This window comes from Myotis daubentonii, chromosome 3 (genome assembly GCF_963259705.1).
Source record: "Myotis daubentonii chromosome 3, mMyoDau2.1, whole genome shotgun sequence".
NCBI classification, from domain to species: Eukaryota; Metazoa; Chordata; class Mammalia; order Chiroptera; family Vespertilionidae; genus Myotis; species Myotis daubentonii.
In genome coordinates, this window is record NC_081842.1 from 60,434,821 (window position 1) to 60,455,939 (window position 21,119).

Here is a 21,119-nt window from a genome sequence, read left to right on the forward strand (position 1 = left end):
CATATATTAGCTACTTTTTTCTTTACACACACACACACACAGAAAAACAGAATCCTTCTATAATTACACATTATGGATATCTTTTCCTATCAATACATTCTTTTTAATGGCTAAGTGGTTCATGGAAAAATAATTTAATTCCTGATTAATGCCTATTTGGTATACCTATGTACCTATTCTATTTCATACACTGCTGTAATAAATATACTTATTCTTCACCTTGCCTCCTGTATTCACCCCAACTGGGGATTGAACCTGCAACCTTTTATGCACAGGATGATGTTCCAAACAACTGAGCTACCTAGCCAGGGCTTGTCTTCACTTTTGACATTTTCCCATTACATAAATTTGAGAGAGAGAGAGAGAGAGAGAGGGGGGGGGGGAGAGAGGGAGGGAGGGGGGTTGAGAAAGAGAGAGAGAGAGAGAGAGAGAGAGAGAGAAGGAGAGAGAGAGAGAGAGAGAGAGAAGGGAAAAAAGAACTAGGCCTTGAGATATGCTGAAACATACAGCAGAGAAAAAAGAAGTCTAAAGATTGAGAAGGAATAGCCGATGAGGTAATGAGTCAGTGTAATGACTAGGGTATCAAATGAAAGCGTTTCAAAGAGAAAGAATGAGTTGATGGCATCAAATAATGAAAAGCAGCCACAAAGAAAAAAAAAAAAAAAAAGCAGAGGAATAAAGGGCTGTTAGGTTGGACAATTAGGACTGGGGAAAGCTGTTTCTATGTAGGAATAGGGCAAAACCTAGAGCAAGAGGGAGATGAAAGAAGTATGTAACTAGTCTGTATGATTACTTAAGAAGTTGGTAGATAATGGGAAAGAAAAAGAATAGTAGCTTTAGGAAGAACATGCAAGTCAGATTCAAGAAAAATTAGTGAATACATTTATTATTTGAGAAATAAAAAGATGACAGTTAACCTACAACTGTTTTTAAAACTTTTTATCTGATTACTATTTTATTTACGTGAACTTCATTCTACAACTATAAAAGTTAAAAAAGATATTTAAAAGTTGAATAGTCCATGTGTACAAGGTACATACATAATAATAGTGCGTTTTTTTCCTCCAAAGGGAAACATTCATAGAAACTTTATAATGAAAGTCATTCTTTTTTTTCTCTCATTGATTTAGAGAGAGGAAGGGAGAGAAAGGGAGGGCAGAAGGAAAAGAGGAAGGGAGGGAGGGAAAAAGGGAGAGACAGAGATAGAGAAAAAGAAAGAGAGAAAGAGAAACACTAATGTGAGAGAGAAACGTCAAATCCACCACCTTCCTGGGTATGGGATGATGCTCCAATCAACTGAGCCACACCAGTCAGGACTAAAAGTCACTCTTAAGTCAACTACTGCCAGAAAAAGTTTAGACCACACACAACTGCATCTATTAATTTAAAATATAACTAATAAGAGAACAAAGTCTGAAACTTTTTTTAATGGGAAGAATATTCATTTTAATTATGTTCCAAGACATTACAGAGTTGGAAATGAACAAATTTTAGTCAGTATAAAAGTTTGTTAATATTCAGTCATTCATACACCATGTAAATGAAACACCACTTCCTATAAGGCTCAGATAACTCTAAAATCTACCTTAACTACACACATGTACTATAAAAAATGATAAATACTTAAAACTTACAATGCAAGGAGAAATATTACAAAATATACAATTGTTATAGATCCTTGTATGAAGTTCCTTACTTTTAAAGTTCTGCCTTAGGGAATAATACCATGCTACACAGCAGAACTGAAATGATAAACTATGTTCCTTGAGGTTACAATGCTCAACAATATACTGGGTGTACTCTATAATACCATGTCTGACAACAATCAAAAGAGAAACAAAGAAGACGTTCAATGGTGTTGAGAGAGAAAAAGAGAGGAGTATCAATTGTTACATGCTAATTTTTGCTGAAATGCCCTCATTAAACAATTTACAGCACTGTAGAAGAAGAGAAAAAGGAAGGGACCAGTCTCACCTTTCTATAAAGGATTTCCAAATCAGCACAAACTCAGGCAATTCTAAAAGGTACTATTCTCAATGCTCTTCACTTTTGAACCCTTTACTTGGAACTCCTGGTCCTTCATTCATGTTTGTTTTTGTTTTTTTCCCTAATTTCTTCATAAGGGTTTACCAAAATACTTTATCATCCAACATACAAACCAAAAGGCAATAAGCAAAACAATAGACTCTTCAAGTCAGGTCAGTTCTAAATACACAAATTTTGGTTTAGATATTAATCCTAAGATTTAGGCATATCCATCCCTCTTCCACACACATTCCCAACGCCCCCTTACTTATTGACATCATCCTCACTTGAAGTTTTAAGATTGTTTTGTCCCTCATCAAATGATTTGCTGTTGGCAAGCTGCTTTGGTTTGCAGCAATACCAGGAATTGTTTGGAATGCTGGCTCAGAATAGATTTTTAAAAAATGTGACCAGTGAATTACTGTAACCTGTCATAGTGGGTTTCTGCAGGCAGACAGAAAGAATTTACCTTAAAGACTTCCCTTATTTATTTCACAAGGGAGAAGAATGTGTCTTAAAAAGGAAAGGAAAAGGATTAGATAAGAAAATACAGTAAAATGGCAATACTGCAGTAGTAATGGGAAAAGGAACGCTTGTAGCCAACCTACCTTTTGGGAAAGTTTCTGTCATAAAAATCAATCTTTCTCTCCCAGTGTTTTTTTTTTTTTTTTTTTTTTTTTTCCCCGCAAGATTAACAATCGCTTTACATCAAGAAGGGCAGAAAGCCACTTAAATACTTTTCTTCAAAGGTAGGTACTTTCTTTTTGAAATGAGCTTTAGAGGAAGGAGGAAAATGTAGGGACAGATCATTCAAAGAGGTCCTCAAACATGCGTTGTCCCATTGCTATGTACGCTTCCTTCTCCTCTGGTGTCATCTGTGCCACCAGCTCTGGCCGCTGGCTCACTTCGCTGTACGAGAATGGACGACCAGCCACCATAGCAATGGGGTCATCGGCTACTTCCTCAAAGTCGTCGTCCTCCTCGTCATCCTCTCGGTGATGTGCAGCCACAGCAGCTGGACGAGGTGGGGAGTCATCGTCTGACTCACTGGTCTCACTCTCTGAGTCACTGCCATTGGCAGTGGTCACAGGAGCAGCCGCCCCCACGGAGCCAGCGGTGGCAGAGGGCGTCTTCTTCTCATGAATGAGCAGGGCTCGCATAACCTCCTCGTTATCATCCAGTCCTGCACGGCCTTCCTCACGCTCCTGAAATGCATCTATATCTAAGCCACCTGGGGGGAAAAACCCAGAAAGTCAATATCCTTAAATATAAAAGATATTCCCTTATAATAAAATATATATTTTAAAACATGGTATTTAAATATACAATAACATTATAAAATAACACCGATACAACTTCACTGATTCTACTTTTTGAGCTGCTGTCCATAATATATTCAAAATGTTTCTCACAAACTGGAACTTAAGTAGCCTGATGGTTAAGTACATGGGTTTTAAGAGTAATATAGCCTGGAACTGAATCCTGGTTCACATGTAAACTATGCAGCCTTGTCAGGATATTCAGTCTCTAAACTTCAGTACCTGATTCTATAAAATGGGGTGATAAAAGCATCTACCTTCTAGGACTCTGGATAAGAGCATCTATATATATAAAAGCCCAAGCGACCGAATGACTGAAAGACTGGTCAACCGGTTGCTATGAGGTGCACTGACCACCAGGGGACAGATGCTCAACGTACAGGATTGGGCTCCCTCCTGTCTAGATCGGGCCTGTGGGGATTGGGCCGAAACCGGCTCCCCGACATCCCCTGAGGGGTCCAGATTGTGAGAGGGCACAGGCCAGGCTGAGGGACCCCACCGGTGCAAAAATTGGTGCACTGGGCCTCTAGTATGAAATAATGTCTATGAAAGACCAGGTATAGTAGCTGTCATAACAGGAAATCAAGACATGGCTCCTCACTTTGCTCAGAGGAAAAGCCAGATACTTTACAATGGTGTATAAAGCCTTCCATTATCTTGAACCCCTCTTGCCCACCTACTACGTCTTTTCCTTCCCCTTGCCCATTCTGCTCCAGCCAGAGTGGCTTCCATGGTATTCCTGTACACACCACACACACTTCTACCTTAGAGCCTTTGTACTGCCTCTGGCCTCTACCTGGGACACTTACATCTAATTCCCTTACATCTTTCAAGTCTTTACTCAAACATCATCTTCTTTGAATTCACCTCTATATTCCCAATGCTCTATCTTTTCCCAGAGCAATTATTTTCTAACATAATAAATAACTCCTGACTATTGTCTTTAGCACCCTCTTTCCCAGCATGTAGGTCCCCCACAACAGATATTTATCTTTTTTATTCAGTGATATATCCCATGTACCTAGAATAGTGCCTATCACTTGTTAGGTACTGAATAAATATTTGATGACTCAATGAATATATGGCAGTTTTAGCTTCCTGAAGCAAACTAAGCACACTTTGAACTCTTTATAAAAAGGAATCTAGTATCATGAATAAAAATTCTCTTACTACACACTTCCTATTTATCATTTTGTCTAATATATTGAAGATGAAAAATTTAAGACAAACATTTGTATTCAGTATTTGGAAAATAATACCAAACATATTGCCATTTAAAATATATAACAGGATTAAAAGTGTTATTTGAAACTGACTTTTTTATTCAAATCCTTACTGTTAACAATTTTTAACTGTGCTGAGGATATATTTTTTCATTGGAGAGAGAGAGAGAGAGAGAGAGAGAGAGAGAGAGAGAGAGAGAGAGAGAGAGAGAGAGAGATGTGAGAGAGAAACAGAGAAACATGGATCAACCAGGGATTAAATCTGGAACCTGAGGATGTGCCTTGACTGGGAATCGAACCTGTGACCCTTTGGTGCATGGGATGATGCTCCAACCAAACTACCCAGCCAGGGTTCTGCTTCAATTTTCTCAAAAACAAAACAGGAAAAGAATAATAGTATCTACCTCACTGGATTACTGTCAGAGTTAGGTGAATATATGTGAAGTGCTTAGAATAGGCTTGGCCCTTAGAATAGTGGTATTTATAATCAACAGCAGCATCAAAAAAAAGGCTCAGGAGTGGCCAATTCTGGCTATGGTGAAATGAAAGCATTTTTTCATTAACATATTGGAATGGATTAGCTCTTGACATTTTAAAAAAGTATAGAACTCCTGAGATGAGATATTGGGCAGAAAAGAGAATGGGACACAAGAATTGAGAAGTTAAAAATTCAGGACAAAATAAGCTTCTGACAACCTGGATACAAAAAATGAGAACTGAAATCCAAAGGATGGACCTACTCCTAGAGCCCTTATTGTCAATGCAGTAATTCAAAAGAAAAAAAAAAAGACCAGAAATGCACATGAGTCTCTAAGGCAGTGGTTCTCAACCTTCTGGCCCTTTAAATACAGTTCCTCATGTTGTGACCCAACCATAAAATTATTTTCGTTGCTACTTCATAACTGTAATGTTGCTACTGTTATGAATCATAATGTAAATATCTGATATGCAGGATGGTCGTATGCGACCCCTGTGAAAGGGTTGTTCGACTGCCAAAGGGGTCGCGACCCACAGGTTGAGAACCGCTGCTCTAAGGCAATCATTACCTCTTTAAAAATTTTCCAAATAGTTTCATATTTCCAAAATAGTGTTTTGATTAATGCTTAAAATAAATATAAAATGAGGGGAAAATCTATTTAGTTTTGTAACCTAAATGAAATTATATTTAAAAGATTTCTGACAAGGGTCTTGAGAGGTATGGGACAAAAGGAATTGTTCTGCATTATAGATGAAGACAACAAGAAAACAGAATATTAGGATAAATGAGCAAATCTCTGGATGGTAAAGTTTAAACACTAGTTCTAGGAACAGTCTTATTTAAGAAAGTTATAAATTAAAAAAAATGTATACTCAGAAATTGTCAACTTCACTAATGATGTTAATATTTGAGCAATATTTAGAAACATTACTAAATTTCTAAAGCAATTCTGGCTACTTAAGGGCCAAGCTGATAGCAGAAAATATATAGGAAGAGCTGAAAGTTGTATAAATGGGCAGAAAAGTGGCAGATCCAGTTCTACACTGGCAAATGTAAAAAAATCTCTAGAAAAGTAATCTAAAATATGCCGAAAGGTGTGGTCCAAGCTATCAGATACAGGGCAGAAAAGGTTTTTTTAAAAAATACTATTTTTTTAAAATTAATTTCAGAAAGAAAGGGAGAGGGAGAGAGAGAGAGAAACATCAATGATGAGAGAAAATCGTTGATCAGCTGCCTCCTACACACCACACACCGGGGATTGAGCCCACAACCCGGGCATGTGCTCTGACTGGAATTGAAACGGGACCTCCTGGTACTTAGGTTGACACTCAACTGCTGAGCCATGCCAGTTTGGCTAAGGTTGTTATTCTTAATATGCTTCCAGAGCCAAAGCAACAAAGTATCAGGTAACAACCTGAAGGACATTGGAAATAAAACTCAAATTATTAATGATGAACCCATGCATGAACAACATATATGGTATTTTTCTGGTCAGTAGGTCTCAAGCCGAGTACCTTGACTGGAGATTGTCCAAAAAGAGGCAATTAAAATAAAATAAGAACTGTAGGTGGAGGAGCTGGGGGAACAGAACTATTTGTAAGGAAAGTAGAATCAAAAGAAATGAAAACTTTTAGCACCCTACCCAGTGTGGCTAAGTGGTTAGAGTGTTGCGCCCACAGTGAAGAGTCGCAGGTTCGATTCCTAGTCAAGGGCATGTACCTGGGTTACAGTTTGATTGCAGCCCTCGTTGGGGAACATGCAGGAGGCAATCAATAGATGTTTCTCTCTCTCTTCTTTCTCCCCCCTCCCCTCTCCCTTCCACTCTCTCTAAAAATCAATGGAAAAAAATATCCTTAGGAGAGGATTAACAACAACAACAAAAAACAAGGAAAGGAGTTAGAACTTTCTGTAGAGTAATAAGGACATGATTGAAGTCTATGAAATTCTGAAAGATGTTAAAATGAAGTTTGAGGCAAATTAAGGGTAAGACAAATAAGACTCAATTCATACATGCACTGGATAGAGTCTATTTTATAGTCATAAAACTTAACAAAAACAAATTTAGACATGACAAATCTAGTACACTAATGACTTATTTAAGGTCCTTATGATTCAAATTCGATTATTCTAGGAATTATAAACATTGAATGTTAAGCTTATGAGTCTAATTGTATATAATATTGGTTAACAACAGTTTTATTCAGTTGTGTTTCTAAGTTCAAAGAAAATAAGATTTGGTTGCTTCAAGAATAGGCAAGAAGCCAACTTGGGGAAAACAAGCCTATTAAATAAATAGCTGACAGCCTAATTACTATATAATCTACAACAACTTGAATCAAAATAAACATCATAGCCAAGCTGATCAGGAGGAGGGAGAGTGAAGTATGGTTGCCAAAAACTAACTTTTTTTCTTCTGACTGGAATGAAGATACCAAAGAGAATCACACTAGAGGTATCACCTGCTTTTATCATCACTACCTAATTCCACACTACCTTTACAATTCTTAGCATACACAGTAAAGAAATGCTAAATATAAAGGGAAAAAAGGTTAGGAGAAAGGCCAAAAAACAAGTGGTTTTCAATTACTGATACTTCTTTACTATTAAAGAATCATACTTAGATGCCATGTTAATAAGATACATAGAGGCATGCAGATTTGAATGCTGATGAAATCCAACCAGAGGTACACACTCCCTTTCATCTCTGCTTCCCACTTTCTGAGTAATCTTTGTCCAGTCTTAACCTTCTATTTTCTATGTACTCCTAAATCATCATCCCCCAAAATCCAGTAACTTGAGACTAAAATTTACAAAGCAAAATCTTGCAGTTCTCAAACTTATGATTATTATGCAATTCTTTAGTGCTCACAGAGATTTCTAAAATATTCTAGTATGAAGTTGCACCAGTCTTCATGGATGTTGAATATCCTTAGTCCTTCACTCAGGTGGTATCTTTCTATATATTTCATGTGGCACAAACTCCTTGGTGTTTATGAGACAAGAAAAAAAAACTTGGACTAGTGTATAGATATCGCTCCAAATTCAGAGAAATAATAGTGCATATAAAATAGGACAACAGCCCTGGCCAGGTGGCTCAGTTGGTTGGAGTGTTGTCCTGTACACCAAAAGGTGACGGGTTCCACTCCTGGTCAGGGCATATATGTAGGTTGCAGGTTCAATCCCCAGCCAGGGTCCATACTGGAGGCAACCCATTGATGTTTCTTTCTCACATAGATGTTTTTTTCCCCTCCCTTCCTTCCTCCCTCCCTCCATAAAAAATACCTTTGGGTGAGGATTAAAAAAGAATTAGGGCAACAAAAAAGAAGAGATGAATTTGGCCACCTTGAACACAAGAGCACTTTTCCAAGAAATTAAGAGAAAGAGATGGTTCTTTCTTAAATCTACAGATGGAGATTAAGGAACAGTTCATGACGCCAGTATAAGAAAATCCTGATCATACCTCTTCCCATGGACGCAACAAATCTACCGCTATACCCTATATAATAAAGCCTAATATGCTAAGAGTCCGATCGTTCCTTTGGCCGTTCGACCAGTCGCTATCACATGCACTGACCACCAGGAGGTAGATGCTCCAACCAGTAGGTTAGTTTGCTGCTGGGGTCCGGCTGATCAGGACTGGGTGAGATGGGCCGGACATGCCCTGGAGCCCTCCCACAGTCCCTCCCTGGCTGGCCAATCTCCCGTGGTCCCTCCCTGGCCGGCCAGTCCCAATTGGCCCTGATCGAGACTGGGCGAGACAGCCTGATCGGCCCTGATCACCCCAATCTGGACTGGGCAAGATGGGCAGGACCTTCCCATGGTCCCTCCCCAGCCCCGATCATGCACCGGTGGGGTCCCTTGGTGGCCTGCGCCCTCTCACAATCCGGGACCCCTTGGGGGATGTCGGAGAGCCATTTCAGCTCAATCCCCGCAGGCCAGGCCAAAGGACCCCACTGGTGCATGAATCTGTGCACCGGGCCTCTAGTAGAGAATAATTTCTTCTGACAAAGATCTGAAAATTGGATGAACAAAGCCTCTACAATGAAAGATAAAAGAGCAGCCTAAAGATGGGCAAGAGGCAGAGATAAGGTCTTATAAAAAAAAAAAGAAGAAAAAAACACCACACCCCAGCTGTAGGTATCCACACTTGAGAGGGATCCCAATCCTGTACAGAAGAGACAAACTCCCAAAACACCTGGCTTTGAAAACCAATGGGGAGTATGTCCAGGAAATGCATAGAACTGTAGAAAACAGAGGACCTGAACTTAAAGGACTTGTGTGCAAACTCACTTGCCCTGGGCACAGTGCAAAACCACCAGTTTGAAGAGTACCTAAACCATACATGAAGGAAACCTACTTACTTATCTTAAAGTATCTGCCACAGAGACAGAAAACTGTTGGAACTTGCCCTGGGAATGGAGACAATGGTGGGCACTATTTGGAACTCCCCTTTTAATCTGTTAACACAGGTGGGCATGCCTTGTTGAGAGCCCCACCTACCCTCAGCCTGAAGCTGATGCATGCTTTAGCCAGGCCAGGTGATAGCCCTGACCTGCACCATGGCAATTCAGAAGTAAGTACATACAGAGATTGAAAGTAAAGGGATGGTGAAAGATATTCCATGCAGGAAGTATATTACTATCTGTTGAGATTTGCTTCCAGGCATATACTCCATTTGACTCAAATAAACTCTTATAAAATGTTTATTAAATAAAGAAATTAAAAAAAAAGATATTCTATGGAAATAGAAAGGAAAAGAAGCTGAGGTAGCATACTCATTTCAGAAAAATAAACTTTAAAACAAAGACTATAATAAAAGACAAAGAAGAGGCCCTAGCCAGTTTGGCTCAGTGGATAGAGCATTGGCTTGTGGACCAAAGGTTCCTCAGTTCAATTCCAGGCCAGCGCATGTACATTGGTTGCAGGCTTCTCCCCAGCCAGGGCCTTGGTCAGGGCACATGTAAGAGGCAATCAATTGGTATGTTTCTCTCACATTGATATTTCTCTCTCTGTCTTTCCCTCTCCCTTCCACTCTCTCTAAAAATCAATGGAAAAATATACTCGGGTGAGGATTGAAAAAAAAAAAAGAAGAAGAAGAAGAAGGGCACTACATAATGATAAAGAGGCCATTCCAGCAAAAAGATATACCATTTATAAATGTATATGCACCCAGCACATGAGCAACAAAATATATGAAACAAATATTAAAAGACTAAAAGGGTGAAATTAAAAGCAATCTATACTAATAAAAGGGTAATATGCTTATTAGACCAGATAGACGGGACTTCTGGACATCCTTCTGGAAAAAGTCATGGCAGCTGTGAGGGCCAAGGAGGGCTGGCAGCCGTGGTGGCTGGCAGTGGAAGCAGCAGTGGGGTGACGGGGGTTGTGCCTTCCCCTGATCGCCTCCCGCAGAGGGAGGCCAGAGGCAGTAGCAGTGGCAGGGTGATGGGGGCAGTGCCTTCCCCTGATTGGCCTGGTCGTCTCCTGCAGAGCGATGCCAGACTGTGGCTTGTGAGAGGGGGCAGCAGGCCGGGCTGAGGGACCTCCACCTGCCCCTGCGCACGAATTTTCATGCACTGGGCCTCTAGTATAATAATAAAAAAGCGTAATATGCTAATTAGACCAGACGTCTTTCTGCATGACCTTCCTGATGAAGCTGGGGCTGTGAGGGATGCCTGGGTCCCAGGTGCCAGAGGGAGGCTGGTGCTGGCAGCTGGGGGAAAGAAGGCCTACTCCTGCACGAATTTCATGCATTGGGCCTCTAGTACAATAATAATAGGGGATTTTAACACCTCACTTACCTCAATGGCTAAATCATCCAGATAGAAAATCAATAAGGAAACATTGACCTTAAACAACACATTAGATCAGATGGACTTAATAGATATATACAGAACGCTCTATCTAAAAGTAGCAGAATATACGTTCTTCTTAAGTGCACTTGGAAAATTCTCCAGAACATCACATGAGGTCACAAAACAAGTTTTAATAAATTCAAGAAGATTGAAATCATATCAAGCATCTTCTCTAACCACAATGGTATAAAACTAGAAATCAATCACAAAAAGAAAATGAAGAAAGCACAAAAATGTGGAGATTAAACAATATGCTACCAAATAATCAATGGATTATCACACAAAACTCTAAGAATAAAAATACCTAGAGAGAAATGAAAACATAAATACAACACACCAAAATTTACAGAACGTAGCAAAAGCAGTTCTAAGAGAGAATTTCATAGCAAGAAGGCCTACCTTAAGAAAGAAGAAAATCTCAAACAAACAATCTAACTTTACACTTTAAGGAACTAGAAAAATAAGAACAAACAAAGCTGAAAGTTAGCAGAAGTAAGGAAATAATAAATAAAGATCAGAGTGGAAATAATTAAATGAAGACTAAAAAGAAATTTTAAAAGATCAATGAAACCAAGAGCTGGTTCTTTGAAAAGATTAAAAAAAAAATGACAAACTTTTAACTATATGAACCCAGTAAAAAAGAGAGAAGACACAAATAAACAAAATCAGAAAGAAAAGTTACAACTAATACTACAGAAATACAGAGGGTCGTAAGAGACTAGTATAAACAATTATATACCAACAAACTGAACAATCCAGAAGAAATGTCTACAAACACACATCCTTTCAAGGCTCAATCATGAATAGATTGATCACTAGTAAGGAGATTGAATCAGTACTCAACAATTTCCCAACAAATAAAAGTCCAGGACAAAGATAGCTTCACTAGTGAATTCTACCAAACATCACAGAAGATTTGATACATATTCCTTTTAAACTCTTTCAAAAAACTGGAAGGAAAAAAAATTGAAGAGGAGGGAACGCTTCCAAACTCATTTAATAACGTCAGCATTACCAATATTGAAACCAGACAAGGACACTACCACCACCACCACAAAAAATTATAGGCCAATATTCTTAATAAACATAGATGCAAAAATCTTCATCCAAATATTACCAAAACGATTCAACAATACATTTAAAGGATGGTACACCATGATCAAGTGGGACTTATTCCAGGGATGCAAGGATGGTTCAACATGTGCAAATCAATCAATGTGATAATCTACATAAACAAAATAAAGGATAAAAATCATCTCATCATCTCAATAAATACAGAAAAAGAAAATGACAAAATTCAACCTCTATTTATGATAAAAACTCTCAAAAAGTGGGAACATACCTCAACATAACAAAGACCATATACTAGTATAACAAACCTACAACTAACACCATACTCAACAGTGAAGATTGGAAAGCTTTTCATCTAAGATCAGAAACAAGACAAGGATGACCACACTCACCACTTTTATTCAACATATTATTGGAAATCCTAGCCACATAGATTGGGTAAGAAAAATAAATTAAAGGCATCCAAATAAAAAAGAAAGAAGTAAAACTTTCACTATTTGCAGAGAGCATGGTCATACAGTGTGGGGCAAAAGTAGATTTACAGTTGTGAGTATGTGAAACACAGAGTTTATCCTGTATTATTATTTATTAATTATTATTTTCTGTATGAACAACTGTAAACCTACTTTTGCCCCACACTATATAAAGAAAATCCCTAGATTCCACCAAACAGACAAACATTAGAACAAATAAACTCAGCAGAGATGCAGTATACAAAATCAATGTACAGAAACGGGTAGCATTTTTATACACTAATAATAAACTATCATAAAGAGAAATTAAGAAAATAGTCCCATTTACAACTGCATCAAAAAGAATAAAATATTTAGGAATAAATTTAGTCAAAGGTGAAAAACTGTACACTGAAAATTATGACACTGATAAAATAAATGAAGAAGATATAAATAAATGATAAGACATTTGCTACTCATGGAATGGACAAATTAATATTGTTGAAATGTCCATACTATCCAAAGCAGTCTACATATTCAATGCCATCTCTATCAAAATTCCAATGGCATTTTTCACTAGGGCAAATAACTCTAAAATTTGTATGGAATCATAAAAAATCCCAAGTAGCCAAAGCAATCTTGACAAAGAACAAAGCTGGAGGAATCAGTTATCTCTGTGATTTCAAACTATATTACAAAGCCATCGTAATCAAAACAATATAGTACTGGCATAAAAACAGACATAGATCAATTAAACAGAATCCAGAGCCCAGAAATAAACCCACACAGATATGGACAATTAATTTATGGAAAAGGAGCTAAGAACATACAATCAAGAAAAAAGTTTCTTCAAGCAATGGTGCTGGGAAAACTGGGCACCCACATGCAAAAAAATGAAACTAGACCACTATCTTATACTATACACAAAAATTAACTCAAAATGAGTTAAAGATTTGAACATAAGACCTGAAACCATAAACTTTCTAGAAGAAAACATAGATGGTAAGCTCTATGACATCAACAATGTTTTCATGAACCGGACTCCAAATGCAATAGAAACAAAAGCAAAAGCAAATGTAAACATCAAAGTAAAAAGCTTCTGCACAGTGGAGGAAATGATTATCACAATGAAAAGGCAACCTACTAAATGGGAGAAGATATTTGCAAATCATATATCTGACGAGATTAATATGCAAAATATACAAAGAATTCCTACAACTCAACAACAAAAGAACAAACAACCTGATTTCTAAAAATAGGCAGAGGAACTGAACAGACATTTTTCCAAAGACATACAGATGGTCAACAGGCAAATAAAAAATATGTTGTAGTTCACTAATGATTAGGGAAATGCAAATCCAAACCACAATGAGACATCACCTCACACCTGTTAGAATGGCTATTGTCAAAAAGACTAGAAGCAATAGGTGTTAGAAGGAATGTGGAGAAAAGAGAACCCTATACATCAAGCATGTCAAACTCACAGCCAGCAAGCCACTGTATTCTGACATGCTTCCTGTATATTGTAGGTAAAATGGTCTAGCCACTATGGAAAACAGTATGGAGATTCCTCAAAAAATTAGGACTAGGACTACCATATATTAGCTATTCCACTCAGGGTATTTATCCAAAGAATACAAAAATATTAATTCAAAAAGACATATGCACCCCTATGTTCACTGCAGCATTATTTATAATAGCTAAGAAATGGAGACAATCTAACTGTTCATTGATGGATGAATGGACAAAGAGATGTGGTATAGCCCTAACCGGTTTGGCTCAATGGATGGAGTGTCAGCCTGTGGACTGAAGGGTCCCAGGTTCAATTCCAGTCAAGGGCATGTACCTTGGTTGCAGGCACATACCCAGTAGTGAGTGTGCAGGAGGCAGCTGGTCAATGTTTCTCTCTCATTGATGTTTGTAACTCTCTATCCCTATCCCTTCCTCTCAGTAAAAAAAAAAAAAAAAAAAAAAAAAAAAAAAAAAAAATCAATAAAATATATTTTTTAAAAAAGAGAGATGTGGTATATATATAATAAAAGCCTAAGTAACCATTACCGTGGAATGACCAGAACCACCAGTTGCTATGATGTGCACTGAACACCAGGGGGCAGACGCTCAATGCTGGAGCTGCCCTCTGGTGGTCAGTGTGCTCCCACAGGGGGAGCACGGCTCAGCCAGAAGCCGGGCTCACAGCTGGAGAGCACAGCAGCAGAGGTGGGAGCTTCTCCTGCCTCCCCAGCAGTGCTAAGGAGCAGTGAGCAGGTGGGTGGTAAGGAGTGAGGGGTCCTGGACTGCTAGAGGGTGCAGGCTGGGCTGAGGAACCCCCTGTGCATGAATTTCATGCACCGGGCCTCTAGTATATACATAATACAATACTACTCAGTCATAAAAAAGAATGAAATCTTGCCATTTGCAACAACATGAATGGACCATGGGGGTATTATGCTAAGTAAAATGAGTCAGATGGAGAAAGACAAATAATGTATGATTTCATTCATATGAGAAATCTTAAAAAACAAAATAAAACAAAACAAAAACTCATAGATACAGAGATTGGTGGTTACCAGAGAGGAAGGAGGTTAGGGGGTGGGCAAAATGGGTAAAGGAGGTTCAATTGTATGGTGAAGAATGGTAACTAGACTTTGGTGATGATCACTTTGTAGTGCAGATATAGAATTATAATGTACACCTGAAGCATATGCTATATTCCAATTTTACCTCAATTAAAAATATAGATGATAGATAGGTAGATAGGTGACTTAAAAGCTGTCTATTTGTTTCTTCAACTAAGTTGAAGGAAAATGCAAGTATATTATTTGGTTTTATGCTTATTGCTCAATTTCTTACTTCCTGCTACAATGCAATTATTTTGGAACAGAGATATAGTGGATTACCAATAAAACCAAGAATTGCCCAGGCAATTTCGCACTAAGTCAAACTCATTTTCAACTTAACCCAAGACATACTCATTTTAATGACTTCTCTTACCTTCCTTCATCTCTTCAGGACCAAATGCTCCTTGGACAGTGCTCTCTCTCAACCAAATGGGTCTCTCTTTGGCAGATTTCCCCTCCAGTGAGGCTCGATGAAGATCTTCTTGGTCATCCATGTTAATGACAACATTCTGAGTATATAAGTCCTCATAGGAGGGACCTTTGGTAGCCCATGCTTCCCGGTGGTGCCCACTTGACAGGCCAGCAGCTCCAGCAGTAGTTGCTGCACGGTCTTTGCTGAATGAAAAGATTAGAGGACAGGAAGAAAAATATTCAAATCTTGGTGTTGGAAAAGGAGGGCAGCTGCCTGGGTGGTTACTGAAAACATACTATCTAGCAATCATGTATATAAGCTTTAACAATGCTGAGAAACCTCGTTTATATCTCAGGGTGAAAACTGCCTCAGTTATTAAGAACACATCATATTTACATTTAAGTTCTTCACACTCTAGGTTAATCTGGGGTATATGAATGACTGAGGTTTTATAGTTGAAGATGTTGCAATAAGTCTACTTAGGAAAAGGGGAGAATGTTATGATGACATAATCTACTTAAAGACACTAGCAAAAATCTCTCCCAGGTACTGGTATGTCTTTCATCTATCTTTCTTCACCTCTGACTGACTCTTTTGGCCCCATGTTTTCCCTTTACTTCTCTTCCATTTTTCTCTAAATGTTCCCATGGAACCTGGACTGTTGTTTTGTGTGGAGTCCTGTCTCAATTTGAGCCTAAACAATACTTCTTCACTTGTCTTTATGTCTTCTAACACTTCTCTCTCTTACAAACCATTCACTATTTTTCCTTCTCTTGGATCCTACTTTATTTCTCTCCCTCAGAACACTGTGCTTCTGGCCATACTATGGAGGAATCTTGGGCTATCCCATCCTTCCTGTTCTCCTTCTGGGTACCTAAAGGCCCACTGCCACTGAGAGATCAACCAAAAGACTTTTATGCATGCATATAAGCATAACCAATGGACAGAGACAGCAGGAAGGTGAGGGCATGTATGGGAGTGGGGTGAGGATGGGGGGAATGGGGGGATTTGTTAACATACATAATACCTTAATCAATAAAAAAAAAGAGCACTCTCTCCAGTTGTGCAATCCAATCTGACCCAGTCATTTAATCTATTTCTGCCAGCTATTACCTCTAGCTATACCTAGAGCTGCTTAAAAACTATTCTTTCCCCTAGTCTTTGTACCAGTTATTTGCTGTTGCCCTCTGAGTCTAGGCCAGCCGTGGGCAAACTACAGCCCGCGGGCCGGATCCGGCCCGTTTGAAATGAATAAAACTAAAAAAAAAAAAAAGACCGTACCCTTTTATGTAATGATGTTTACTTTGAATTTATATTAGTTCACACAAACACTCCATCCATGCTTTTGTTCCGGCCCTCCGGTCCAGTTTAAGAACCCATTGTGGCCCTCGAGTCAAAAAGTTTGCCCACCCCTGGTCTAGGCTTAGTAGGTGTCTCTCTGTACCCAACCCATCTATTTGTCTTGCTACATTTTAAAGTTTTATGCTACACTGCAAATAACTGGTTTCTTTCTCTTTTCTTTCTGCATTCATCATGGTACTTTTTGAACTATTTACTATGTTTGTCTCAATTTAATCCTTATCTGGCCCTAGTCATTCTCTTACCATCTTCTACCTATTCCGATGTCTTCTAAAAGGCTGTGTTACTGCATTCACTATAATCTGACTCTGCTTACTCTGGTGTAAATTGGCTCTTTGAATTTTAGTCTCCCTCAATCATTCACTTTTCTTTCTCTTCTCTTCTCCCTTAGCCTGATCTGTGTTTATATGTTTACATACTTACTCTATATCCTGAGTCTCTCTTCTCTCACCCAGAATATCTCTTCTATCCTCAGCCAACATCCTTACCTTGTTGTGTTGAGCCTGCTCTATATGCCTGTCTACCCCCAAGTGTATCTCCCTGAGCTAGCCATGTGCCTTTTGTCTCTCTCCATACATTAAATGTTTCTCTAGCTCTGACCTGGCCAACTACACCTCTGTCCTTTTCTGTGCCTTCTTCATCCAGACTCTTATTTTATTTTTTATATTTTTATTGATTTCAGAGAGGAAAGGAGAGAGAGAGAGAGAGAGAGAGAGAGAAACATCAATGATGAGAGGGAATCATTGATCGGCTGCCTCCTGCATACCCCCTACTAGGGATTGAGCCCGCAACCTAGGCATAATGCCTTTGACTGAAATCGAACCCGGGACCATTCAGTCCGCAGGCCGACACTCTATCCCCTGAGCCAAACCAGCCAGGGCAGATTCTTAAATGGTTTACTCACTTTCCCTGAAGCTACTATTTCTCTCTGTATAAACGTGAACACATAGCTTTCATCCAAGCTCTATCTTTAGCTTTAACTCTGAAGGTCAACAAGTATTTAGTACTCTGAGTAGAGAAGAACAAGAAAAGTGGAGGAAAAGAACAGAACAATTAAAATAAATAAATGTTACCATGAGGATACTTTTCGAAGTCTCTTGTTTTCAGTACTCTATTATAGAAAATCAAGATTGGTTTAATTCCAGTTTGAAACAGAAGAGATCTGACCACAAGTCAAACAAATTTTAAAACTTGGAAGAATATTTTTAAAATGATATTTTTAACCATGGAGAGTTGACTACACAGATTTTATTTCTACTTTCACCACAGATACAGACCAATCTAAATTATCAGTAAATGTGACACTAAAAATCTAGATGAGAGACACGTAGGTTCACTCCTTCTGCATATTTAAATTTCTTCTATGGAGAAAATACACACATTTTACTTAAAGATGACAAAATGGACAATTCAGTTTTAAATCTTTTTACATTATTTAAGACATTTTAGAACTTTTAAAAGATATAACTCTTGCTCAGGAGTGTGGGAGGAATATTATTTCAAACTAAAATTTTAAAGATATTTAAGGTGAGTGTTAAATAAGAGATGGTGGAAAGGGAGAGGCTATGAGCAAGGAATTCCATTTAAGAAAGACTTGCTGAAAAGCTGGAACTGTCCATCAGCTCTCGGGTTAAGTCTACTAATTCTGCAGAGGCAGCTTCTGGCTCCTGATCTGGGGATACGCTAGAATTTAATTGGTTACAGATCAGTAACCAAACTAACAATCATGCCACTTATTTTCTTTTTAGATCATCAGTGAATCACTGTCATCTCTGAACTCCCTTTCCACTCTACTGTGGCTTCTTTTCTTGTATTTGGGGTAGGATGGCTATTGCAGATCTGTTATGCTCTGAAACAAATCCTTTAGTATAGAAAGGCTAAATCAATACCACTTCCAGGATGTTATAACCAGGCAGTGAAGCTTGTCAAATGCTTAGTAAGGCCATCTCAGCCAGGTTAACACTTTGTAACCTCGCTCAATGGTCTTTCTCTTGAACTTAGTTCTGGCTGGCACCTCCAGGTACCCCATTCTATCTCTTTTGCCTGCCTCTATTTCACCCTTTATTTCCTAGTGACCATGCTGTTGGATAGGTTCTTTCTTGATCAGTTTATTTGCTTTATTTCCTGATTTTTCTTCATCCCTGGAGTCATCACCATTCCTAATAAGAAGCTAGGTTATTTGATACAGTGAGTTGCTAGGGCCTCTGGCTTCACCACCACTCAGACTTGTTGCTGGCATGAAGCAACAGATATCTAAATAAAGATCTGGAATGGGAAGTGGACAGTGGTAAGTGGGGAACATTAGAGGTAGGATGCCACTGGTGATGGTGAATGAATACTATTGTACCTAGGGAACATCTAAACAGGAAAATAACTATAGTTAGAAGAAGAAGCACAAGAATAATTCATAGATAGTATTATATTGTGTTCTTAAAAACTGTAGTTACAATTTGGACTAATGTGTCCTATGAAAGGGTATACAGTAAACGCTAAGCTCTTAGCTTTTTCCTTAGTTTAACACTAGGAGGAAAAAGAAAAGAGGTAGCGTAGGAGAACACTCGCTGACCCCAATTCCCTTTTACTAGTATGCTTTTCAAAGAATATAAGCCACTTTTTATGGCATGGCAAAACTAAGGCTGAATCTGCAATTCAATTAGGACACTCAAAAGAATAGGAAGCCATAGTAAGAAGTACTAACTCACAGGAAACACATATTTTACTTCACTTTCAAGGAAGTTGCACTGAAAACTGAGGCAGTCAAGAAAGGTGTGGTTAATGTGCTTCAAAAACAAAAAAGTGAATGCTGTATTCCTTAAAGAACTTCAGCCTTCAGAACTTGGCTAGGAAAATTCAAATATCCCCAAGAGGCACTACCAATTTAGGATTAGCTGACAATTGCCTGAGTTGCAGCAGGCCTAATAAGCAGAGTGAGTAGTTGAAGTCAAACTTGACTATTTAAAGATTTTTGCCTAAGGCCCACACTTTTCTGTATTCACTACAAACAAACTTCATCACAGGCACAAGTTAATAAGACAAGTGCGACAGAGCTAGGAATCTATGAAACACTAGTCTTTAGTCTCCTAGTAAATTAGTTACCCACTCTTTCTCTTCAAAGTACAGGTAGTTAAAACAAGAGCAAGCTTAAAGTATTATTGGTAAGAGCACAGGGACTATACTCACCTCTGTTTCAGGGCTGGTATTTCTGTGGGTTCTGGCTCAAGTATTTCATAGGCCAAGTTCACATCCTCTGTTTCCCGAAGCAAAGCATAAATGGGCTCAATTTGTTCATTAAACCTTGCCAAAAGTGTGCGTGCATCTTTTTTGGGCATTGCTGATTCATCTTCTTCTACCTCTGTATTGCAAAAAGTGCAGCGGAAAGTTCCTACGGAGAAAACAAAAGTCTCAGGTCAGGGAAGAGAAATTCTCAAGACTAGCCTTTAGCAAACTGTTTATATCTACACTTCTCCTCTAATGTGTTATTATTAAAACTTTTAAATAAAAAACAAAAACAAACAAAAAACTTTTAAACATACAGAAAAGTTGGAAGAGTTTTAAAATGAATATTCATGTGCTCACCATCGAGATTCTATTCATCTCTCATTTTGATGATTTCAAATTAATTTCTAACCCCTAATTGCAGCATAGCAAACAGATTTTAATCATATTTCTAACAAACTTATACTTATTTTAACTTAAAACCAAATTTTTAGTTTACCAGTGAAACCTGTACCTTTTCCCAAAAGCTTTCTTTTCACACATTACATATTTGGGCCTACATTATGGAGAAAGCCAAATAAATACCTGAAACCAAGTCTCTAGTCATCTTGTACACTGTCACACAGCTATTTCTTCAAACTTGTTAACCATTTATACCTAAACAAATTTAACCAATCATTTCCAAAATTAAAGTTCAAGAACCCTTTATTGTTCTTATTTCTATATCCCTCACATTCAACTTGTACCTGAATTGCACTAATTCCCTAGAAATATCTTAAGGTTTTTCACTTCTATTGTAGTTTCACTAATCAAAACCACCATTATTTAGCTTGAAACAGTTTCCTAAATCTGGTCAATGGACCTCTAGGTTCTCCTCCATTTCCACATTTTCTATACCACCATTTTTGCCATCTCATCACCCTGATCTAAAGTCTGTCTGGCAGCTGAATTTCTAAAGTCCACAGCATGAAATCTAAATTTCTCATCCTAACATTCAAGATCCTGTATAATCTGGCGCAAAACATCACAACCCAACCATAGTCCTTTACCTGTCAAGTAAATTCAAATACTTGAAAGACAACATACTC

At 38.3% G+C, this 21,119-nt stretch overlaps 1 protein-coding gene across 5 annotated transcripts in view; it reads right to left on the reverse strand.

Annotated features, from left to right (window-relative positions):
• Window positions 1-1,420: 1,420 nt before the first annotated feature.
• GTF2E1 (general transcription factor IIE subunit 1) overlaps window positions 1,421-21,119 on the reverse strand; it is a 44,531-nt gene continuing 24,832 nt past the window's right edge. For all 5 annotated transcript variants that reach the window (XM_059687730.1, XM_059687731.1, XM_059687732.1 and 2 more), the window contains 3 exons: window positions 19,996-20,197; window positions 15,418-15,659; window positions 1,421-3,256 (listed from right to left, as the gene is read on the reverse strand). In XM_059687730.1, coding sequence (XP_059543713.1) covers window positions 2,832-3,256; window positions 15,418-15,659; window positions 19,996-20,197 — 869 coding nt within the window. In that variant the 3' untranslated portion in view covers window positions 1,421-2,831. The remainder of the gene's footprint in view (window positions 3,257-15,417; window positions 15,660-19,995; window positions 20,198-21,119) is intronic.